The sequence below is a fragment of the Vespula pensylvanica genome, chromosome 19, assembly GCF_014466175.1.
Source record: "Vespula pensylvanica isolate Volc-1 chromosome 19, ASM1446617v1, whole genome shotgun sequence".
In the NCBI taxonomy this organism is placed as follows: Eukaryota; Metazoa; Arthropoda; class Insecta; order Hymenoptera; family Vespidae; genus Vespula; species Vespula pensylvanica.
Genome location: NC_057703.1, coordinates 357,707 through 383,034, shown reverse-complemented (window position 1 = coordinate 383,034; position 25,328 = coordinate 357,707). Strand labels below are relative to the sequence as shown.

Here is a 25,328-nt window from a genome sequence, read left to right as displayed (position 1 = left end):
ACATACATACATATATATATTTTGAGATATAAAGCGTGATAAAACGATTGTAAAGCAGACGCAATATGAGATGGATTTATTGTTCGTCTATTTCCGTTTTAGGATTCGTTTATTCATTAAACGCTTACCGTTCGTTTATTCGATTTTCCAGTAATTTCTGTTTTCTTCTCCATCAATTCTACTTGCAACAAAGTTATTTTTTGCTCCAGCTCATTGTTTCTACTTTTCTCCCCGTCAAGACTGCAAGGAAAAGAGGAGAAAAATTACCAGCGAAGACGGTCGATTTTATAAAGAATTCCTCACCAACTTTTCAAATTTTCTTTTTCTGCAAGAAGCTCACGATACTTCTCACGCATCGTAACGTTCTTCTCTTCGAGCAATTTCAATCTAGCTTTAATACTTTCTACGGACTTTGCATTAGCGATTGAAATTCGTCGATCTCGAGCCGATTCGCTCGCTATTTTCCTCATTTCCATCCTGTTCTCTGAGAATGTAAGTTGATCGCCTCTACCTACGAAATTCTCTTTCAAAATTTGACTATTGTTAACATTCGATTAAATATTTTATTTCTCTTTCAACTTTTTTATTCGAAATTGATTAGATTTTCTTCAGGTAGATTCTTGACAACGGTGGAAAGGAAATTAATTATAAAATTGAATGAGTAGAGATAAAAATTTGGAAAAACAAGGAGACCCTACAACGAAGCGAGTGGTTTCTATTATTATATTTCAACGTATTGTAACGAAAAATTGAATAGTCCATTATATCGTCCTACGTTCTTTGAATGCCGTTCGGAATAATTACAATTTATCATATTGCAGTTAAATCGGCTCTCTCCGGATGTATCTGTGCCGGTCGTGCTTCTACTATAATCCACGGACATTGGAGTGATCCATCCAGCTGTTGTGTAACTTCCTGAAAGGATGATAAATTTGCTCGTTCGTGCTTGAAAACTAACTTCCCTTTTGGTGAGAGTTCTATTTCCCATAGATACGTAAGATAGTTCTTTTGATAAAAATAATATAACCTTATCGTTATCTTCTATCCGAGGAAGAAAGCTTAGAAACTAAAATCTCTATTCGGCACACGATCGAATAACTTTCGAGATTAATCGAAGAGTCAGTAAAAGATATATTTAACGAATGTATTCGCCACTTACCAGTATACATTTCGTTACAAGGACTACGAATGTTCGGTGAATGTATCGTGTTGTATTGATCGTAAGAACGTGGAGTATCCAGATGATATATCCGTTCTATTCCATGATCCATCGATTGACAATTCAAGCAAGACATCCTGGATCCTGTTATATCGAAATCTCCTGACTATATTTCCTCGTACTAGTTTGATATTTTTATTCGTTGCAACCTAAATATTGGTTCCTTAGAATCAGGAAAGAGAAAATTCCCGTTTTTCTCTTTTTTTTTTTTTTCTTTTCGAAATCTTCACATATTAGCGATCGTTGACGTAATATCAACGATAAAGGAAAAATTATTACTTTTCTTGAATGGACGCGAACATCCTTTTACACTCTGAAATTTCTATTATTTTATAATCATAATTTTCTTTTGTTCGTACTAATTTCAAATCGAACTCAAAGGTTGATCTTCATTTGACCATTTGATTTAATCGGAAACGTTTTACGATAACTTTAACAAATATTTTGTCTTCTTTTTCTTCCGAAATTCATTTTGTTTGTCTTTACAAAAATCTTCACGTAATTGCGATCGCACGTCAAAGAAAATAACAAGTAAAATGAAAAGCGTAAAGCAATGATTCCGTTTCTATTTGACTCGACACCGATGGCAGCCATTGGATTTTACACGCTCGACGAGCGAGCTAAGCCGTAAAAGGGAATGGAAGAACGCGGAGAAATTTTATTTCGTCCACGACGACGAACACACGATTCAACTTTACCTCTCGTCAATTTTTTACATACTTGAAAATGTTCAGAAAAAGTATTTGTCTCAGAAAAATAAAGGAGAAGAGAGAAAAGTAGTTTTATTTTTCACAGATGATATTCCACGGTTTTTAAAACTTAATCGTTGTATCAGGAAAATTCTCATTCGGAAAAAAAGATTTTCTATTCGTTCATCAATTTTATTCTCGGTGATATTTACAAGGTCCTTTCTATTGTCAATGGAGATTCAATTACACTGATAATAATAAATTATTATTATTACTTGCGATGTAGTTTATGACTAAATATGTACGTATGTGTATTCTCTATACATCGAGATGAAGTTGAGAGACTTTATATATAATATTATTATTATTATTACTACGTATATATGTATATAGATGTATGTACACGTTGGTATATATCTCTGAGCATTTTATTTTCCATCGAATTTCACTGGTACATGTAAAGGGCAAAGAAAATGTCAATTTCATATTTCCACGAGCTCGCTTTGAAATACCAACTCGATTTTGTTCGATCTCTATGTATATATGTGTCTATGTTTATGTATGTGTGTATGTATGTATACACGCGCGCACACGCACACACACACATATATATTTATTTATTTGTAATGGATATCATTTAATGATGAAATATTCTCTTTCTGCGAACTCTTTTTCGAGACATTTTACGTTTCTTTCACGTAAAAAGATACTATTCTCTTAATAATGTCGATATCTCGTACTTCTTACATTAAATTTATTTACATCCTCGTTTATTATTTTATCTTTTAGCGATTTTTGAAGGGTAAACAAAAATTAACATAATTGTAAGATAAAAACAGAGACAGTACAGGATAATAGTATAGTTTTATTATTGGAAATTATTCGTATCGCGTTCATTAAAGTTGTTAATTTTAAAGAGAAATCGCGTAACGATTACAATAACGTTTTTAATGATTCTCCTTTCTGTTTTTTTTTTCTTCATTAGCTTCCTTTCTCCAAGGATTTAAACTTTAAAGCGTTCATAAATGTAGGTTAAAGTCCGTGCTCGTTAAAAGATACAATTTAAATGGCGATACGAGAGAAAAATATCTTTCTTTGAGACATCTCGATGAGATACCAAAAGACAGAAAATTAAAAGTAATTGTGAAAGAGATATTGCAGCAGAAAAACTGAAATCCAGTTCGAGGAAATGTTCTAATTATAATATTTATAATACTTTCACGAACAGTTTTATCATTTCAACGATTTATAATTTATAACGTTAGTTTAATTTGGAGACGTCGTAAAAAAAAGTAAAAAGAAAGGAAAAAAAAAAAAGAATAAAAAGTGCGTAGACACTTTACTTAGGATCAAAGAACGCCCTAAGGTGATTTATTGTTAAAGTAAAGCCGAGCTTACTCTGGTAAACTAAAGAAAGAGGTCGTTGATTGGTGGCTCGCAAGTAGGCTGCTCGACCATTTCTTTTTGGGCTCCTTCGAGAGTTAGAGGAAAGAAATATAAGTAAAACTAAAAGCTTAAGATATTCGCTCTCCTTCTCTCGATGGTCTTTTAAACAATTTAAACCAACGACACCATCACGTGCTTCCTCGAAGTTGTCGAGTGCAGCATCCCTGGTCCACTTTTACGAGATGAATGTGCCGTCAGGGACGTCGTCACTGTCGTCCTTGTACTTGCGGTTTTAGCACCACCGGTGCCAAAGCAGTGATGTGGATTTGCAGTGCACCATCCCGAAACCCAGGAAATCGCCTGCATGTTCCTACCGTGCAACAGTTGCTCCTTAGAGTGTTTTATCGTTTTTACAAGTAGTCTACGAGTCTAGTAATTTTTTTATTTTTCTTTTCACAGTTTCTAAGAACAAATCGTATTCTTTGCAGTTTCGATAACTCACCGTACATTTTTGCAGAATGGCGTGCTAAAAAGGCAATAGATTATGGGATTGGCAGCAGAATTCAATGGCGCTAAACTTTGTATGAAAGTCGCTACTGCGATGTTCGTCTGTGTTTTCGGCACGTGTCCGTAAACTTGAAGGAGATCGAAGATTATGTATGGACTCCAGCAAAGGATGAATACTGCAATAATTGTAAGATTTTGTAGAGTTATTAGAAAATCGATTCTTCGTACGTTTCAACGTTAATACATATACGATGCTAATCCCATTTTTCCTTTTTCTCTCGTATGATCGATCCGGTAAATCGTCGATGGAAATGCAAACGAAGCTTTTGTAATGGCCACGTGTTTGGATCGTGATTCAGAGCTCTAATAGCCATTCCAATTGTATAAACACTTTAAGAATGTTCCCGATGAACGAGCAGATTGTATTCGTTCCCTTTTAATCCGATTACTGAATGGTAGTTACTGTTATTTCGAGTGTTCGTAAGTACGTTTGAAATCTGTCTAGGTCATCGATCTCTCTTTTTTTCTTTTTTCTGATGCGTATTTTTTATTTATTTTCTTTTTTTTTTCGAACAAACAGCAAGGAGTTATCAAAGCTGCATCATCGCTCTCAAAGAATTTCTCACTTTCGGAGAATATCAAGGGTGTCGTATCGATGGGTCCCTACCTCGGGCTCCTCCTTTCGCGAAAGTATCGTCGTCAGCTAGAAAAGAAAAGATCTCCGAAAAAGCCAATCGCAAGAAGCGAATCTGATTAGCTCGAGCGATTTCTCGTACGCGTAAAATTGTCCCTGGCAAGATAAGGAGGGGGTGGAGGTCGAACGATGTACGCGAGGCTTAGAAATCGGTATATACAGGGTGTCTTGGGACACGAGTTCGCTCGATTATGTAACGCTCGATAAATTCTTTTCTTTATCTCTTATTTGTCGAATTAATTCAAATACCAGCCACGAATGCTTTCACTTTGATTTTTTCTACTTGATCTCTTTTTAAATTCATCGGACCATCGACGTCGACTGTTCGTTATTGTATATCTTTGTTGCTCGAAGAACGTTCATGGCTTTTAAATTCATAGTTCGTGCGAGAAACATTTATATTCCTTGACATCTGTCTTTTCAATGTTCTTCGATGTAACTCGGAACGATTGTATATTCAACGGACACACTGTATATTGAAGTTCCACGCGTCTTTTGCTCTCTTCTTCGAAGGCCGTATATGGATGCTGAGAAGAGAAAGAGAGAGAGAGAGAGAGAGAGAGGAAGAAAGAGAGAAAGAACACTCGCTTATCTTCTTGTGACCGCGTCTTTTACGCCGTGCAAATAAAACGGTTCGACGATATTCGTGCTAGTAGGATGTATATCTACCTATAGGGAACTGTGTCGCATAGGAGAGAGGGTTATCGCTTTTTACTGTCGAATCCGTCGAGTCACTTTTCGTTCAACTTTCCAAGGAGCCCCTAATCGTTCACAAATTCTATTTCGAGAGAGAGAGAGAGCTTTTTATTTCGCTCGCAACTAAACAGATATTTCTTGTCGATCGTTCGAACGTTATACGTTAGATCTTTCAACGAGTTTCATAAAAGAGAACGTGGGATAATTTCGACAAATGCATCAAATTTATTTTTTAATTTATTCCATTTAATCCTTGATCTTCGTTGCTAAAGCAAAACTTTTGGCCGATGATAATAGTAATAAAAAGTCCAGTCGTTTATTCGGGATGGGGAAAAGTTGAAACGACTCACCGAATACTATGACGAAGGTCATCTTAACGGTTTTGATCTTGGCTCTTGGTATAAGACCCCTGGACGAAGCTCTTCTAGTATCCCTGGTAGGACCCTGACGTAATGCGCTTCCTTGTGACCATATCGTTGCTACGATGACCATATAACAGCCTCCTATTATAAGGGTGGGAGCTATGAACAGGGTAAGGCTCACCAAACTCATGTAAATCCTCCATTGAATCGAAGATCCTAGGTCTATCCAGCATTGCTTCATTCCCTAAAAAAAAAAAAAAAAGAAGAGAAAAAGAAAAAGAGGACGATGTCTTTTATTATTATTTCTAATAGGGGACAAAAATATGTATGTATTTTCTTTTCTCATACTTGTATACGTTTTTCCTCGTAGAGAAAGATGATGGGAATGCTGAAAAGTGCCGAGAGGCTCCAAGCAACCACCACCAATACTCGAGCTCTCCACCCTGCATAAAATTCTTCACCTTACAAGTGTTTATCAACTGGTATTATCACCGATAATATTTTTGTTACGAAGAACACCAAGATAATATCTCGACGTCTTAGGAATCTAGAAGGGATTGTCATTCAACGATTTTCAATCATGGACATTGGATTTTTGTTCTAATTAAATCTGTATGCACGTAAGTAGATACGTATAACGAGAAGGTTCGAATTTTTCGGGGTTTATCGCGTGGTCTAAATCGAGCATTTCCCTAAAGCACTCTTCCAAGTTTATTCTCGTTTTACATGGACGATACATCGTGCTTTCTGCTATAGACATCATCGAAATACATAGGAGAAAGTCCTTACGGTCAAGACAAAAATTGACTGCATCAACTGATATTATCTTTTCAACTTTTACTTAAATATTTATTACACGTTGATGGTTTCCATTCTTTCGTATAAATAATATTCAATCTTCTGTTTCTAACAGGACATTACTGTCGTATTAAAAATCGAAGAAGTTTATCAAAAAAGAGGAATTTTATCGAATAGAACGTAGCAATCAAGCAAATTGCTTCAGTCGTTTTACGGAAAAAGGAAAAGCAGAAAAGATATCAGCTCTGGCGGAGTTCGAAAACAATTCCATTTGTGGGAAATCGCATCGACGTTAACTTTGTTACTATAGGAATCATTCTAATTAACTCTGCTAACGGTGAGTTAGACTTATAATTATTTTGCGAGAAAAATCGCGTTATCTCTTCGTTATTTTTGCATCGAGTTAACTAAATGAGAAGGTTAACGAGAGAAAAACGATCAAAAGCGATGGAAATCTTTCTCGTTCATTAAAGATGCGTCGGTAAGTTTGTAGAACCTTCATTTAATGTATTTAACATTGTATTTTTGTCGTACTCGAGAAAGTGGTCTCTTTTTACCCGATGAAAAATGTATCTTTCTCTCTCGTTATTCTATCTTTTTTATCTTTTTTATTTTCTCTTTTTTCTATTTTTCTTCTCTCGAGGATTTACTTACGCGAGATATAATATCAGGGTGAAATGAGGCGAGAATAGAGAAGGAAAGGAACAAAATGTATAGGGTGTTTTGGCAAAAAATTATTTCACTCAAACTTTTTCTGATCAACAGAATATTTTTATCATCGTATAAACAGACGAATTAGACGATATGAATTAGTTGATTTTCAGAGAAACCAGAAAGAGTTACGTTTGAGAAAGATGACAAAGTTTAAAATGTAAAACATACACATATACGCATATCTTTGAAAATCGGCTTCGTGGTTGGAAACAATTTCTCGGTCGACAGTAAATATAAAGTCTGAAAAGAGGAAAGCTTGCGACTGACTGGCGACCTTTAAATTACAGCTTTTTCTTCTTCTTCCTCCGTGTCTGCCTCTTCATCCAGCTCACCACTCTTTGGTGACTTTTCTCTCGAGAATAACGTGAAATGTGTGTACGCGTTTGCTACCTCGGCTTTTTCGAATACAACTTCGAAATGTACGGAGAGAGAAAGAGAGAGAAGGAGGAAACAAGAGGTATCTTTGAGCTTCTTCTACTTATTCGAAGTAACTCTGTATTTTATAAGTCATAAAAATCTTACTTATAGGAGAAGATAGAGAAAGAGAAAGGGAAAGAGAGAGACGGAGAGAGAATGCAAGGTGTTACCAATCCAACAATTTACTTCTCTTCTCGAGCTTTATCGTTCTCTTTCTCTGTGTACAATGGTCGACACCGCAACTCACGATTATTTTTATATATTGCAGATACGAAAGGATCTTCTCGACACTTTTTCTATGTTATCATATATATATATGAGCGTGTGTGAGAATACATTTATATATTTCTTTCCAAGTACTTGCAGTAAATTCGAAAAGATTGCTTCGTTCTTCATTTACGAATATTAAAAGAGATTTCGGAAACACCATAAAGGTAAGCATAAATCAATGAATGAAATTTTATTATAAACCGAACTGTTATTTATTTTATATGCCAATTATTTTGTAACAAGAAAAAAATATACTTACAACTTCCTGAAAAGTTCATCGGTCGAGTAATGGCGTCGTATCTGTCGATCGATAGTGCAACCAATACGTACGTAGAGCTATAGGTGACGACGGCTTGCATAAACCTGATGAGTTTGCAGGCAATGTTACCAGCATGCCAGGTCACTGTAGTTCTCCAAATTATATCCGTCAGAACTGATATCAAACCGACCAAAAGATCTGTGAACAAGGATGGATAGCGAAGTGGAATGATTCATCGTAGTGCGTTATTATTAACTGCTATCCGAGTTTCGTCCACTTCATTTCCGAACGAATAAATATACAGACCGATGTAGGTGACGTCATTACGCGAATTCTTGAAATAAACGACTATAGTAAGCGACGAGGGAATTAGAGACAGGGAAACGATGCTCTTTATATTCTCTCCTATCATCGAGAAAATGTTTTCGATTTTGATTTTTCACGACAAACTCTTCTTTATTATCTATTTTCATATGAAACAAGCATGTATATATACGTACACATACACGCCCACACATACCGTCATAGAAGTATTCCGATACATTCGAAAACTTTTAGTAACCATGGAAAAATCAACGTGCTGCATGAAATATATGAAACATTACAAGGAATGCTTTTCTACTGTAGCAGAAACATTAAAGGAGAATTCTTAAATTAAGACAGACGCATATATGAATAAATTTGGTAATTTCTCTAAAAAATGAATCATACAAGTTATCGATAGAACGAAGTTATGATTTTTGTACGATTCACTTTGTACTTTTTATGATTAAATATAAAATCAAAATTAATCTAACATAAATTCTATGTATGTCTCGTTCTCTGTGTTCAGGTCACGTTCATCAAATATTCCTGGCTGAATCCCTCTCTCATGATTTTTTCTTGTCAGAAATATTTATTTTCTATGCGGCATTATGATTTCTCGTGGTTCACGGAAGGATAGTACGAGGAAACGATTTCGAGAATATCGTCGAGCAGTGCGTCTCTCAAAGTAAGATTCCACGTCCATAAAGACCTTTTCAAGCGTTATCCTACCCTCCCATCATCATTTCTTATAGGAAACCAACTTTACCCTCATGATTTCCTCATATTTTGTCTTCCAAATAAAAATCTGATTGGAATTCACGTATCTCGACAGGAGTGATCGCAAAATTAATGTGCACGTAAAAATGATGACCAACACAAGCGGTGAGTAATATAGGAAGACATTTTTTATTACGGTTTCTCGATAGAAAAGAGTAACGTTTTAACTAAAAGTGAAACAATTTCGTGCCTCAGATTCGAACCGACAGATTAATTTACCGGAGAAGCACCAATTTGAAATTTTATCGGAAATAGATCAGCCTAGGATTATTAAAAAAAGAAAAGAAATCTTTTGAGCGTAAAATGGATTTCCACTTAATAGTTTTTATTGAAATCCACGGGTTTTTCCCTCATGGTTTTTCGAGTAAAAGATTTTTCGCGAAATTCTATCGTATGGAATACGATATAATAAAATGGAATTACAATGAAATGAAAGGAACTTTGTAATCGATTTAGGTAACCTGCGAACGCCAGTTGCTTGATGAAGAAGTCCATCCGAGATTTTCGACGTTTTCCCAGCAAGAGACCAGCGAGAACTGCAGTGTTACCAGCAACGATCACAACGAATAGCAACCACAAAACTGTGAATTGTTCGGTCTGCAAAAAAGAAAAATCATTGCATACAAACGTAAGTTTACATACATGAAAACTTGATACGCATACGTATTATTAATTGAATTATTTTATCGTGATTAAAAAAAACAGGTTGGCGTGTTCCACACAATGATATTTTAATCGGTCGTGTAATCTCGGGCGCGGAAAAGATTTCTCTCTTTTTCTCTCCGTCTTTCTTTAGAAAAAGAACCTCGAATAACGAAACGAAAAGTACGCTGTTGAGAATTAATAGGCGACATAATGTTCGTGGCAAATCCAGTGTTGTTGTACTTGGGAGACGACCGAGAATTATTACAATCGTCCCTCCTCGAGAATCTCATCTATTTTCTCCGTCGTAAAGCGAGACGTACGCTATTTCGTCGTCTTCCTCCTCGTCATCGTATTCCCAATTTTTCTTTTTTCCGCCTTTTCTTAAGGCTCTTCGAAAAAAATAGAAAAAGAAGAGAGAAAGAGGTAGACAGAGAGAGAGAGAGAGATAGTCGTCATCTCAGCATAATTGATTTGTTTGCGTAGGTGAGCAACGACGAAGGTACTATTAACCGACTCTTCCTTCTCCTCTCATGCTTGACTCGATTCGAATTAAGATATCGCCCCCCTTCTTAATTGCTATGCCATTCTCGTAAATCACATGCGCTATGTGCTACGACTACCACCTACCTGTATATTTATCAGTAGGATAATTACGCGCTCGACTTCTCCCCGAAATTGCGACGAAAAGAGAGCTAGTGTCCTGCTTTTTTTATTTTTTATTTTTTTCTTTATTTTTTCGTTTCTCGCGACAAAATTATTTCCTCTCTTTATTTTTTTTTTCTTTGGAAAATTTATTTCTTTCGTTCTTTATCTCTCTCTCTCTCTCTCTCGTCGCCAATATCTCTAACGTTATTGCAAAAGAATGTAGGACGTGCGAAGAAAAAGATGTCTTATATTCTTTACAATTTATTGGCGTTATCAATAAAATTAAGACTCGTCGTTTTTATTATCAATGTTATAGAATATATAAATAGAGGGAGATGTTTATCCATTCAACAGTTTTAATAAGCCAACTCGATAATGCAATGAGAAATCGCTACTTCTCTCTTTAATATTAATCGACCGAAGGCAATATAGCAGAGAATAAATTCGATTTAATTTACGATTTAATATTACAAGACTTATGCGATATGCATGAGGCACACACACACACACACACACACATATATATGTCGAATGACCGAGTGTTCGCGTTCTCCGAAAGATTAGAAAAATTGTGTTCCTCGGTTTATTTACTTAATCGTCGTGAAAATAGAACGCATCTTCGTGTTCCGGTATGAAGAGCATTTCTGTTCTTTAAAAATAATCTCTCGTAGGAACTGCAGTCAGTTCTTAAATCGTTTCGTGCGGGTTCCTGCCGAGAGTAGTATGTATGTACACAGCTGAGGTAAATCGCATCCATCCTTTTTCTACTTTCACGAAGCTCTTTGGCAAATTACTCCGATCCATTAATCGTCTTCGTTAATTGTTTTTATACTCTCTTCGTCTGTTGCGTTTTCCAGATTTTCTCTCTATTCTTCTTTCTTTTTTCCTATTTTTCTCAACAGAGTAAACTAAGCTCAACAGAGGCACGTTTTACAAGAATTTCCAAATGGAATTATCCTTTTGTTTCCTCTTTCTCTCTTTCTTAATTTTTGCTATTTAAGAATTGAATCAAAGTTCTCCTTCGACTCGCCAAGCCAAGAATTATTGTACGTATTGTACAACGACAGAAATTATTTTACGTTATTTGTATCAAAATTAGAAATCTCTCCTTGCTTAGTTGTGATATCGAAATCGATTCTGACAAGATCGGCCTGACTCCTCGAATGGAAACCAGTACGATAGTGCTACTCTCATAAGCGATAGCTGTAAGCGACGTTAGCGAGTACTAGAAATCAGTTCGTCCATTACTCACTCAACGTATAACAACCTATAACGCACGATCGTGCACGTATCGTCGATGGCAGTTACGAAATTGCAACGTTTCATGTATCTACGTGTCTATGTATGGATATATATACACACGTATACATATGTATACACGTGTGTGTACGTGTGTGTGATACAAACGCATATCGATCTAAAAGCACTCGAATTAGAGCACTAATAGCTTAATATTGTATACTTGATTAACGCGGTACAGTATTTTTAAAAACGAGCGACCATTTAATCTCTGAGATGCATGCAAAGCTTTCTGATGCACGAAGAATCCTAGTTTCCTTATCGTTTTCTTATTTGTTGCAGATGGTTTCCATCAAAGTTTTAAGTTGTACGAGGAATATTTTCAACGTTTGATAACGAACCTACGAGAGTACATGTGAATCACGTTTCGTGGAAAGAACATTTAAAATGAAACGTGTACGAGGATTGATGATGATGACGGTGGTGAGGGTAATCTAGCGATCTTTTCCGCTCTACGTCATCGTCGAAGGCATCGTGTGAAGGGCGAAGGTGAAGAAGGGGATCGAGAGGGATCGTAAAACATCCTATTTACGTCCTCGAACGCAGATTACACCCCTCGGGAGTACAGGACTAGCCCGTAGCAACAGTATTTTCTTCCAAACGTTGAATTATCTAGCTATCGTACGACAAAATATCGTCGAATCGTCGAATCGTCGAATCGTCGAATCTCCGCCCGAATGTAATACTCTCCTGGCTAACATTAATCTTCTTCTCCTTCTTTCTCCTTCTTCTTTTAATCTTTTTTTCTTCTTCTTTACAGATAGACCGGCCTACTTTCTTGTGAAACTATAGGAATAGAACTGATCTTTTTCTATGCTTTTACAGAGTAAACGGTATTGCATATAGTCGATTACTATTGCTGAATTTTATTCAGCGGTCATGATCAATAAGTAGCAGTATGATAAAATCTTTAAAGAGAATATTCGAAGGAAGAAATAGGATTGAGGGAACGAAGGAAGAGTTAAAAGATAATTCCAGAGAGAATGTTATAAAGTAATGAATCAAAGTGCATTGATTATTTATGCTCGTCAATCGATACCAAAGGAGGAAACGTTGAAAACGACCAAAGGTGTAAATCGTCGTATTGCCACGCTGAGAAACTCGTTGAAATTTCGAGCAACTAGAAACTCGATCTTAACGCGGCAGGATTCTTGCTAGAGCGAGCATAGAAACTAAAGATAGGAAGTCTACAATGATAGACAAATGGGATCGTAAAGTTAATAAGTAATAGTTGATAGTAATAGTAAAGGTTTCAATGAAAATTACATTTAAATCGTGATACTGTCTCGGCGAACAAGACTCGACATTCACGTGCAATGCATTAGAAGGCATTATTGTTGAAAAATACTCTGAAAGGTGGGCGCGCACGACGCCCGGATTAATACTTTTCTGTAATTACTTTTCCTTTCGTTCGTCCTGGAACGTAAAATAAAAAGGAAAAAAGAAAGCAAGCAAGAAAGGAAAATGTCTTTAAAGGAATAAAATCACATTATTGATATTTCTTTCGCCTCGTAAAACGTCAGGTCTTCGTGTCTTTTTTTTTTTCCTTTTTTCTTTTCTTTTTTTCTTTTTTACCAAATGGGACATGATTTACCATAAGTAACCAATTACGATCTCTGGGAACGTGCTTTTTCACAATAATGTAATTCTAAATTCGTTATATACTTAATAGCGAATCAAATGTCCATTTCTTTCTTTCTCGAGCGCAATTATGTTTTTTCTTTTGAGTAGACAAAAGATAAGAAAGAGAAAGCATGATCGAGAATTATTATTTGCAGGTATAACCTTGAAACTGGACGATCAGAGAGATCGAAAGCTAGCTCTCGTTTAATTACCAACTTTATAGAAATTATAGGATGATTAACGTCTCATAATTATCGTGTCACTGACTTTTGCTGACAAAAATCTTATTTGAAATATTTCTTTTCTTTTGATACAGAAAACGATGATTTTAATCTCATACTTTAGAAAATAATGTTTGAGAACTTGTTCCTGCAACTTTTACCTCTCGATTTTTCTATTAAGAGAGAGAAAGAGAGATGGCTGTTTTAATTAAAAATTTTAATGAACGTACGTGTAGGGAAATTCGTACGAGTATGCACATGACACACTGCGTTTCCGAGAAAAAAGAATAGATTTTTAGATTCGTTTAGGTAAATAGTTAGGATCGTTCCAGAGAAGTCGACGTAACTTTTGCTCGTTAAACTGTTAAAAGTTCAATAATTTATATGTCGACACGTTCATCTCGTTACGAGTATTGTAATGTATTTTAGAATGATTTTGCAAAAAATTCGTTTAGTAAGAATTAATTTATCAAGTAATTAATGTACCTTCAAACTAGAAAATTATTTTCAAGCGAGTCAGCTTTGTAAGATCACTTTGTTAATTGTATAAAAGGTATTGTATTAATCGAACTTGATATTTTTTCTGCGTTCTCTCTGTTTCGAAATATGTTTCTTAGCCGCACTAATTACAATTCTGTACCGTTTGTACGCGATTTAACGAGTAAACGACTCTCTTCGATACTTTTTTCACACTCGTTACGAAAGTATAATTAACTTTTCTCGATGTTAATTACTTAGAGGTAACAAAAGCGCGAGTCTACGTTTAATTTCTCATTTACTCTTTTTTATAAAACGGTAGAGAACAGCTTTTAAATAATATTCTTTCTTTATATTATCTAGTAATTACGATGTAAAATTTACTAAAAATTAATAATTAATGTTTATTGTATAAACAATTAACATAACGTTTATTATAAAATATATATCGAATATACGAAAGTATGAGACGATTTTGGGTTGTAATAATATCGATCGTATAAATTAATTCATTAGATAGGACGTAAGCGAGTTTGTTTATCTTCCAAAGTTCCTGACTTTAGTTTGGAAAGATAAATTTATCTTCTTTTCTACCGCATGTTTAACTAAAAGACGTTTGGCGTCGATCTTTGCTTAACTTGAAAGGAAATTTCTCTTAGCTATGACGAAACTACCAATATTCGAACTAACAATAAGAAGGGGCATTCAATGGTTGGAATTTTACTCCAGGGCGAATATAATTGATGAACAGAAATAATGAATAGCAAATTAGTATTTCGTTGTGTGTCTAGAATGCTAAATGAGGTAGAATAAAATATTGTGAATCTACTAGAAATCCAGTTATGTAAATCATGCGAATTTTCCATTTTTTGTATCTCTCTCTCTCTCTCTCTCTCTCTCTCTCTCTCTCTCCTCTCTCTCTCTCTCTCTCTCTCTTTTTCTTTTTAGAAAATTATATTTTTCTCTTCTATTTATAAAACTTCAGAAATTGAATATTAAATTATTTCGGAATTTTTTCTTCAATATTGCGTGTATGTATTTCATTGGATTCTCTGCGCTTTTAGTTCAATGATATTATTGATTATTAATGCTATAGTCGAGACGGTTCTCGCATTATTATTATTCGAATTGTTTCGTTAAAATTTTTAATATTAATAATTTAACGTTAGATTTAATTTATGAAAAATTTTATTAATTTGACATTAATAATTTAAATTAATATTAAATATTTAACGTTAGAAATGTTATTAATAATTCGTGAGAAACGTATAAATTTATTTTGTATATTTTAATGCTTCGATCTTTAAGGAATGCTTAACGCTTGCTTTATTTATGTACAGTACGTTGCTGTGTTGACATATAAGAGAACATCGATCGATTTTTTTAAATTAATTACTTTACTATGTAATATTTTTATTTTAATATATTTAAATTTATCGCGTCTTTTAATTAATACCACAGTAAATTTATTATTACAAGGAAAAGTATAGAAAATTTTCAGGCAGTTCTTGGTAGTCTATTTTAGTGCAATTATATTATTTAAACAATTTCTAATACTATGGGTCTCCATATGCAGCAACCTCCAAGCGGTGGGACCTGGGACGGTATTGCTTGAGATTGTATTTGAAAATATAAAGCAAGCACTGCCGTGCGGATGGCTGCATACTTCTATACATCTCCAAATGTAATTTTTATTTATTTAATTTTAAATAATTTCATTCGATTAAATTTAAAATGTATTTTAATTACGATTAATACTTTTGAATAATGTATTTTTTAATGCGTTGCCTTCAGAAATGATTTACGGGAAATATTTTTTGTAAATGCTATGTTATTATTTGTTCTATAATTTGTTTTATGTTTCAGCTTTCTTGTTTTCATAAATTATTTGTGATCATCTATCAAGACAATCTTAGAATCAGTGTTTGCTTGCAATATTCTGTTTATTTTGCAAATCAAATTACAGTTCATTAGAAATTCGCGACGTAGAGTCAGTGTTAGTGCATATTAGTGGAGTGCAGTAGTGTAGCGTTAGTGGAGTAGGATACTCATCGTGCAAGAATCACCAAAGGCTCTGGTAAATAAATAATTTTTTAAACATTTCTTCTTTAACTTTTTAAACAATTCTTTTTTTATTATAATGATATCAATAATTTTCTGTTTCAGATCATCATTACGATCATGCAAGAAGCAATAAATAAATAGAATGTTGTATCGCTTAAACAAATAGAAAAAAATCGTGATGTGGAAGCAGTGTTTGCTCGTAAATATTTATGTTTATTTGTACAATTAACGAGTTGATTAAATAAAATTAGAGTCGATATAATTTCGCAAAGTAGAGTCAGTGTCAGTGCACATTCATCGTCCTGGAGCAGGATGCTCATCTTGCAATGGATCAACAAAGGTTCTGGTAAATAAATTTTTAACTGTTTCCTCAACAATTTTAACAATTTTTTATTATAAAAATGGTACTAATAATTTTGTATTTCTTTTTTTTCAGCTGGTATTAAAGAAGAATCATTTTTTATTAATCCTGGAGTAGGGTGCTCATCATGCAAGGATCAACGAAGACTCTAGTAAGTAAATCTTTCTTTAAAAGTATCCTTCATAATTATTCATAACTTTTCATTACAACGATGATATTAATAACTTTGTTTTTCTTTTTCTCAGGTCATTACAATCGCGCGGAAAGTAATGAATAGAGTATTGCATCGTTTAAATAAATAAAATAAAAATCGCGAAGTAGAAGCAACGTTCGTTCGTTATTATTATTCGTTCGTGTTTCGCGTCTTCAATTTTAGAAACATATGTATTTAAATTGACTGCGAGCAAAGCAGTCAGTTGTAGATTTAGAGTTTTTTTCTCAAAAAGTATTTTTTCTTTTTAAACAGTCGCACAGACTGTTCGCGTATTAGAGTCAGTGCATCATTGAAGATGGTGAAGAAATTAGTATACTTCTTCTATAGAAGAATATTGGTAAGTTAATTTTGTAAATTTCATAGCCATTTATTTTTACAATTTTTTTGATTACAATAAATTTTTAATAAACATTTGTCTTTTCAATTTTTTCCAGATCGTCGTTGAAATTCTGCTTTTATTAGTCCATAAGGATGTTGAGTTTGCTCATTTTTTATCTACCTCTACGTCGACCCATCTCAATTTCAACCTCCTATGGATCAGCCATCCTCTATTCTGATCTACAACGCGGACGAGTGTTTTGGAGCCATCGCAGAACTTCTTAAGTAGTGAGCGAATAAATTTAAGTCCCTCCGGTGCTCAATCATGCCGAGGATGAAAGATCCGAATCGGCACGAGTTACTGGTTGTAATTGTTTAAATAAACTATTGACGAGCACGTAAGTAATTCCTCTTTTGGATTTACTCACGGTAATATATTTTTAATTGCGTGTATTTTTCATTGTTTCTCTCTTATGCATGCTTATTTATATTAGCTCAGGATAGGGTCTTCTTGTTTTAACTCGCTAATATTAATAATTAATAATAAGAAAATACGTGCATGTTGCGTTTGTTCGGTTTTTTACAATTTTGACATAGACATCGAATGATTAATGTTCGATCTATTTCAGTATTTCGATGTATAATATACAGAAAATAGACAAGAAGACATTCGCGACGGATAAGTCCCGAACTATAAGCGACAAAGTATGATACTACTGTCGATTAATTAGAATAGTCGCTTGTAGAAAAGGATTGCCCGAGGTTCTTTGATTATTGCTGCATGAAAAATTAATTAAATGTTCAATCAGTTTTGTTGATGAGTAAAGTCTCAATAGAATCATTGCTTTTGAAAGAAAAAAGTCGAGTAGAGTCATTGCTAAAAAAACAAGGAGTTTTATAGAGTCATCAGTCCGTAGGCCTAGTTGATAAGTTAATCATTTTTAGCATAGGATTTTCAGCAATTAACATACTAATTCCCGTTTCTCCCCCCTGTGCTTTCTGCGTTCTCATCTATGCGCATACCCAGGTGTTACTCGTATGGGTGAGAAACAGTTAGTATGGGTTTAATTTTAAGTTCTCCCTATCTGGCGGCTGTCATTGCTTTAATGATTGCGCACGATGTACCTTGCACCTGTGTGCGCGTGTTAGGTGGTGGATTGTACATCGTTCCGCGGTGATTTTTAAATAAATACAAATTCTATAAACCTAATATATTGATATCGACGTCGTTTTGCATAGTAGATTTAACACATTTTGTGGAAACCGTAAAATACTCGTATATTACTAGTATGTTGGTATGCTGGTATGTACTAGTATTTTTTGCTTTAATCATTTACGCAATAATCATTAGCCTTGACAGTCGATTACAGCAATTGGTACGTATCCCTTATTAGTTAAGAATCATACGCGTTTGAGCTAGGGTGTCGGAGATGCCCCGGGGCATACTCTCTAGTGTAGGCTTTTGCACCCTGGCGGTATGTGAGAGAATCGGGGAGTGAGTGTGTTGGAACGAATGTTTTGCCATTTTTTAAATATAGATATAGGTAGGCAGGTAGCATACTTAGGTACGAATGTGTGTTTAATTTTTAAGTAGATAGGATCGGATGACTGGATTTAATTTCCATTCAGAAGTGGAAATTAACGTCTCCGGGTATTTGCAAAGTTTCAGCAAATTTTAGAATTTTTTAGCTTGTCAGTTTTTTTTTTTTTCTTTTTTTCATATTTTGCTGATGCTCTGCATCGCGACATACATATCAGTATCAAACAATTCAGAGAGTCTTTGCATTTGTTTAGAGATGTATTTCTTTCGAATTAGCAAAGATTTCTGAATACGTTGGGTACTTAGTATTAAGTATATTAACGCTTTGCACTTTCGTGATTTCTAGAGAATATTTCGTTTGTTATATATCTGCAATAAATAGAACTAAGTATTCGAAGAGTAAGAACGTGTATGATAGATTTTTTGCTGTTGTTCGATATTATTTTCTAATGCTTCAAATGCAAAGCGTTAATAATAGGTTCATCGATTAGATCGAATATCTGCTGGGGCATTCGAGTGAATATGTCTGTGCAAGTGTTTACGACTTTGATCTACTGATCGTCCGCAGGCTAGGATAATTCATGGAATACATGACATTCTTTCATTTTTAATTTTTGTATATTAATATGCGTTGCACTTAGAAAATGCCCTTCAGCAGTGGTTAGGACACGAAGTAAATGCCGAAGAGGCCCGCACAATTGTGACTCAAGAGGGCGACTATGAACTATGAGTCATTTTTTCGAAGGCTCACAGTATATATCGTATCCTTCGAAAGTGACACATAGTCCTATCTATTATATTTTTTATGTTATGCTCGTCTATAATCATTATCATAACTGGAGTAATTGTTATTATAATATTATATGACTAACATATATTTTTTTTGTTTCAGGTAATCATCGCTGGATTCGTTAATGTCCTTTCTAATTGGTTTTTTTCCTATTAAAGCGCCTAAAATAGCTGCCATTCAAAATATCACATGTCTATATAAGCATTTCTAAAGGCAAACGCAATAAATATTAAATATATGAAATATAATTATTTAGAGTTACTTTTTAAAACGAATATAATTTTATATATTTTCGAGATGTATCGAAGAATTTTGAAATTTATTGCATTTTTTAAACTCGTATGATTATTGAACTTATAGTTAATGAAATTCAGTACCTGATAATACTTATCGTCGTAATAATATTTATCACTACAGGAATGTTTGTTAATGAAATGTTTAATTATTGAAAATATATGTTTCAGATGCGCCACCTCCATCGTTGTTACGCCTGTTATGTTTTCCGATTTCTATATCAATAATATATGCAGGCACATAATTAAATTCTCTATATTTTTTGTTTCAGGTATTCTGTAATTAGATTGATTGTGTAGATTGAAAAAATAATAGTTATTTTGTGCATTATCTTGCACATTGATAAAATATATAAGTTTTTATTTCGTCGACGTTTCTTATCTCTATTGCATGTTAATTTGTAAGAATATAATTATAAGGCATGATGCTTGTTGCACGCTGGGATGCTTATGCTCTATCTGTTTAAGCTTTAGCACGTTTATCTTAATAGTACTATCAAGAATTCTAGTTCTAAGATGAAGATATTTTTATGGCTAATTTATCGGTCGATTATCCGATTATTTAGATATTAAGATAGTTTAAAAAGCATGGATATGTGGTTGATTCATAGATAAGTGCCATTAAATAAAGTGGCATTTATCGATGAAATAACCCAATACTTTTCCTATATTTTCAATTATCTTTTTGTCCAATTCCCTTTTACTTTTAAATCTCTAACTTTAGATTAATCAATAATTTAAAAGTAAATAAAAATAATTTTAAATTCGTTTGTTCTATAATAAGTAGATTTAGCAATACAATCCTATTGATAGTAAATCTAAAATAGCAGTGATTAAAAAATTCATATATTTTGTACATTTCCGGGATGTGCAAATTATATGAAAAAATTCTATTAATTAATTTCATAGAGATAGTTTTTTTTTTTTGTATTCTTTAAAGTAATATTTAATAACGAATCCATGCTTTTTCTCGCGAGTAGGTTAGAGCAAAGTCGCGATTGGTGCATCTTCAATCAGCTTCGACCGGGTTGAATGAAGGTTCATTAAACGCGACTAATTAAGTATGTTAACTTAGCCCGTAGATCTCCAGATGCAACAACCTTCACGTACTGAGATCTGGGTCGGTATTATTTGCGATCTATCTAAATCTAATTGTATATCATGTGACGTAAGTACTATCGGACTAATAGCTGTATAATTCAGTGCGTTTTCAAAATGTTTTCTTTCTGATCGTAACTAGACATTAAAATACATTATGCATTGCTAATCACACTTAAATAGATAAATAGATCGGATAACATTTTTAAATAATTTCCAAAAGAAACGCATTGAACGTCAGATACACGTAACTTTAATTTAATGGGAGGAAAAAATGTTGTTTCCTAATGTCGCCAAACTTGTATTACTTTTCCTACGTGCGAAAGTTCATCAACAACGCTATGCGTCTCTCGTCGCTGTAACTTCGATAACAAACGTGCCAATAATAATTTAATTTAAACTTTGAAGGATCGTGGGACTTGGCAAATTAATATTTCGTTAGATTCTCTCATTCGCATGTTATTCGTACGTCATTCGTGCATTTTATAATAAGAACAGATTTTTATAAATCCTAAAGTAATTATAAATAAACGAATCTAGGAGAAATAGAGTCTAGTGAGAAAAATAGATGCTATAAATGGATAGAAGAGACGATCTAATCTTCCTTAACGAGTCGATTTCGCACGATCGAACGAATCTTTTCCGTAGGAAAGTAGGAGAGACATTTGATAAATTTTTCACGATAATACCTGATGTTATCAATACGAATTTGGAGTTTCCGGGAAAAAAACACCTTTATGATCGGTAGAATAGAACGAGAGATATCGATTTAACAAAGCTAGTAACAATGTAAGTAGATTTACGTTAAGATTCCTTTGAGACTCGTCTTGCAAAGAAAACGTTCGCACATTTCTTACATTTTATTTAGTAATTCCTTGAAAAAACTATTGAAGATACTAATCGGCTATACTCTTTCAACTTGTCCGAAATAATTAAATAAATAAAAATATTATAAGTCTCGAACTAGAAAGAAGTTACAAGATTTTGCAAGCAGAAGCTAATGAACGAGTCTTTCATAATAAATTCCGAGAGATTTTTCTCGAGCAACCGCAAACGATTATTACTGCAAGGAGGCCGATCGAAGCACGTGGAAATTCATTCGAGATTTATCGCTCTCGAAGGAATCTCAGAACTAGTCATTTCTAACGCTTTTTTTCAACAACGGACCGGTCTACGATACTCTTAAGATTTCATACGACGTCCGAGATAATCGCGATCGCGAACACGCAATAAAACGAATTATTTTCTTTCGACTTTCCAAATTTTCCGGACGAAGTTTCGAGATACCATTTGTTGTAATTATATAATCAAAAATCACTCGATCAAATCGATAAAACGAAGACCACGCAGACTTATCGGCTTTATATTTGGACAATTTTTTATCCGTAATTATACGTCATAATTAAAATCAGGTATCACGTTATCTTTGTGGATTAGGGAGATCTTCTCGAGTAAAGTGAGAGATCGATTATCTCACAAATCGAATATCATTTAAAAGCTACTGTATTCGAATGTCAAAGGATAATTCCACTTGCTAAATTTCTCTCTTTCCAACCATGATTCTTTTTAATAAAATTCGATTAATCCTTGGTAAACCTTATTTACCATAAACCTTTGATGATATCGTTACATGCGAAACGATTTTCTCGTGCATGTTAGATCTAGCAAAGAACTTTCTCAAAACTAATTATACAAAATAAACAATAAAGTTAGTAATTTACCTCATAGAAATAGAAAGAGTCAATTTCCTCGGTTGCGTTAATATCCAGAGAACTGAGGTTGAAATATTCTGGTATTAGAAATGTGCCATCGGTTGCGTTTTTCCCAACAGTTACATCAACGTCATAGCTTTGATTTCGATTACTTCTTTGCTCTCTATTCTGACCGACGACGGACGACATTTTGTGAGATCTTCGAGCCCTCCTTTATTTCTTTCTCTTTCACAATAATCAACCTTCAACGATCTCTTTCCTTGAGATTTATCATCGAGCAAAGATCTCGCAACATTTTCATGAGATTTCTTTTTCGATCACTCTTCTTTTCTCTTCATTTTCATGAGATTTAAACAACAAAGTTCGTGGCACCTTGCTTTCTTCTTTCTTCCAACAAATCCTTCTCTTATGAAGCATCTTTTAAACGAGACGAACAAACTACATATACGCATACACGGAATCACACATACATAAGCGCGCGCCCACACACGCATGCGTTTAAACACCTCTTTTCAAATATATTTTCTACATTGTTTGTTGGACCGGAAATCTACATCATACGAGATTGCACGATCCATTTGTTTGCAATATTCCTTTCTCTATCTCTCTTTCTTTCTCTCGATATTTCCCTTCGTAACGTTCCGAGTTCGAGAGGAGAAAAATCGGATAAATATGAAACTCGGATTCTCCTCTATCCTTTCCGTTTTTTCTCGAAGGTAGAAATGTTATAACTATAAATATAAACGCGTCTCAAGTGACATACCAAGAAAAGAGATCGACGTCACTCGTAGCAACGTAGAAGAAGTTTCCCAGGTGGTACGTCGAGGGTAGAAAAATACAAAAAAAAAAAAAAAATAAAAAGAAATCAACAGGTTGCGATATGAAGGGAGGATTAATTAAACTAGTAGCGTCCGTCGAGCAACGTTTCGAATTTAATGCGAAAGGAGAGACCCAAAGGACGCATTTTCTTTGTCGCGATAGTAATTGACCATGCCGTAGGAAAAGAGACGTGTTGTAGCTTTCTTAAATAATTTCAAGGAAGAGCATTTGTCCGGCTAACATAGAAATTTCAGTCTCGCAAAAAGAGGGCAAGAAACGATATTAGAAAAAAAATGAAGGTGAAGATGATCGAGAAGGGTAGCTCGATTCTCTCGTTAATCTTCAGCTCTCGAACCACAAGTCCCTTAGCTCATCTATCGGATAATATCCTCGGCACCTGTTTTTCTCAAACTTTTTCGAGAATCGATTGTACCGGGCCACGAAGGCAAAAAGGGAAGAACGAGGAAGAAGGAAATACGTGAAAAAAAAAACGAGGGATAAATCTATAGTCACCCTAGAGAAAAACGAATCGACGGGATGCCGGATGTGATTTCACCCATGTGAATCGTTCGATTTCTTTCACAACCTCTTTTCAGACGAATATTCGAATAAAACGATCGGCTTTTTATTTCTTTTTTCTTTATTTTTTTCTTCTCTCTTTTTTTTTTTTTTTCTTTTTATTTTCGCTTCAGTCGGAAAAAATTATCTCTTTGTCTTCGTAAATAAGATGATGGGAACAAGCAAAGGAGAAATCGATTATGAAAATGGAGATTTTCACATCGAATTACAGCACTTTAAAGGGATCGATCAGCGTATCTACGATACGGGTTCGATTAGATTACCAAGCATTTTCAATGTAAATCTAATACGTTTCGACTTTATCGACGTACAATCCAACTAAACCCACGCTTTTTCCTTTTGTGCTAATCTTAATACTTTCTCCTCTTCGTCGTTCAAATTTTATGATATCGTAATAATTAATAACGCGTAATTTGGAGTTAAATCTTTATAACATGAATTTAAAAGTAAATGGATAAAACGTTCTTCTACGTCGAATCATATTTTTGCGAATATCAAATAAAGCTAAATAATTTACGAATCCTAGCTACGTGATAAACATCTTGCAAAAGTATGTAATCGATTCAGAAATGATCGGTACAATTGACATCTAGTCTCGAAAGTTCAACCTTTTTTCTTTCGATGATAGAAGAAACGGTAAAGATAATAACGGAGTAGTGAACAACAAAGACGAATCGTCCTTGCACGAAATCATGCAATAGTTTTTATCAAAATCATTTACATAATCTTCTTTGAAGTGTTCGTGGCTCGATCAAATCAAGATTTTAATGTAGACTTGGAATTGATGGGAAGATACGTATCGACGTTTTCTCTTTAATCCGTTCTAGAAATTTTCTAACCACTTTAAACGTAACTTAGCACCGAAAATCGAATTAGAACGGAAATCTATCCTCCACGTGCGACGCTGAAAAGCGAGAAAAGGGAGTTTTCTCGTTTAGAGAGCGAAACGATGTTCAAAGTGACTCCTTCTCCGTCTTCCTATCAAAAGTTTTTATCTAATAAACGATCTGGTTCTATCTAATAAATCATCGACGACGCGTTAATAACGTCTCTTTTACTTTAGGAAATAGTCTCTCTCTCTCTCTCTCTCTCTCTCTCTCTCTCTCTCTCTCTCTCTCTCTCTCTCTCTCTCTCTCTCTCTCTCCAAGTAGCTTCATCCCTCTCAGTCTTATTTCGTAATATCTTCGTATATAAAAATTGTTATTTTAATCGAAGATACCCAAACGATCAATCACCGTATTCCGTTTTTGCAAATAGAAACGTTTAATGATAAACCAAGGAACAAACGAAACTGATCGTTGAAACGACGAAGGAATACGTCCGATCTATAAATGTACAAAATAGAGATGGTTTGATATTATGTTATAAAAAGAGAGAGAGAGAAGAAGAGAGAGAGAGAGAGAGAGAGAGAGAAACAGACAGACAAATAAATAGAGATAACGAAAAAGAGAACGACGAAAAGTACACTAACTCGTACGAAGCGCGGAACGCGACTGAAGGAAGAGCGGAGAGAGTAGTCGCTTGAAAAGATCGCCG

The 25,328-nt window shown here is 34.3% G+C and overlaps 1 protein-coding gene and 2 long non-coding RNA genes across 12 annotated transcripts; 2 read left to right on the top strand and 1 right to left on the bottom strand.

The window, feature by feature from the left end:
• LOC122635681 lies at window positions 1–13,420 on the top strand. The gene is made up of 11 exons (XR_006328724.1): window positions 1–492; window positions 613–733; window positions 822–968; window positions 3,812–3,988; window positions 4,125–4,281; window positions 5,924–7,522; window positions 7,751–9,002; window positions 9,070–9,199; window positions 9,551–9,722; window positions 11,966–12,362; window positions 12,444–13,420. It is a non-coding gene; the product is annotated as an uncharacterized LOC122635681 (long non-coding RNA).
• On the bottom strand, window positions 2,087–25,328 carry LOC122635679 (cardioacceleratory peptide receptor-like). 10 transcript variants are annotated; one of them, XM_043826172.1, is made up of 8 exons: window positions 25,264–25,328; window positions 22,404–22,811; window positions 9,556–9,691; window positions 8,012–8,209; window positions 5,902–5,996; window positions 5,542–5,797; window positions 3,797–3,977; window positions 2,087–3,664 (listed from the first exon to the last, which is right to left on the bottom strand). In XM_043826172.1, exons 2-8 carry the CDS (start codon window positions 22,581–22,583, stop codon window positions 3,466–3,468), a joined length of 1,245 nt encoding a protein of 414 aa, XP_043682107.1. In that variant the 5' UTR covers window positions 22,584–22,811; window positions 25,264–25,328; the 3' UTR covers window positions 2,087–3,465. The 10 variants fall into 10 exon arrangements, with proteins under 10 accessions (XP_043682107.1, XP_043682099.1, XP_043682102.1 ...); XM_043826164.1 differs by having other exon boundaries at window positions 22,404–23,125; window positions 25,209–25,319; XM_043826167.1 differs by having other exon boundaries at window positions 22,404–22,944; window positions 25,209–25,319.
• LOC122635682 lies at window positions 16,535–17,744 on the top strand. Its single transcript, XR_006328725.1, has 3 exons — window positions 16,535–16,580; window positions 16,675–16,980; window positions 17,078–17,744. It is a non-coding gene; the product is annotated as an uncharacterized LOC122635682 (long non-coding RNA).

Coding starts and splice junctions, on each gene's coding strand:
- LOC122635679 (XM_043826172.1), bottom strand. CDS start 22,583: ATGTCGTCCGTCGTCGGTCAGAATAGAGAGCAAAGAAGTAATCGAAAT. Junction 9,692..22,403: donor ACTCTTTCTATTTCTATGAG/GTAAATTACTAA, acceptor TCTTTTTTGCAG/ACCGAACAATTCACAGTTTT. Junction 3,978..5,541: donor GACCTTCGTCATAGTATTCG/GTGAGTCGTTTC, acceptor CAATTATTGCAG/TATTCATCCTTTGCTGGAGT.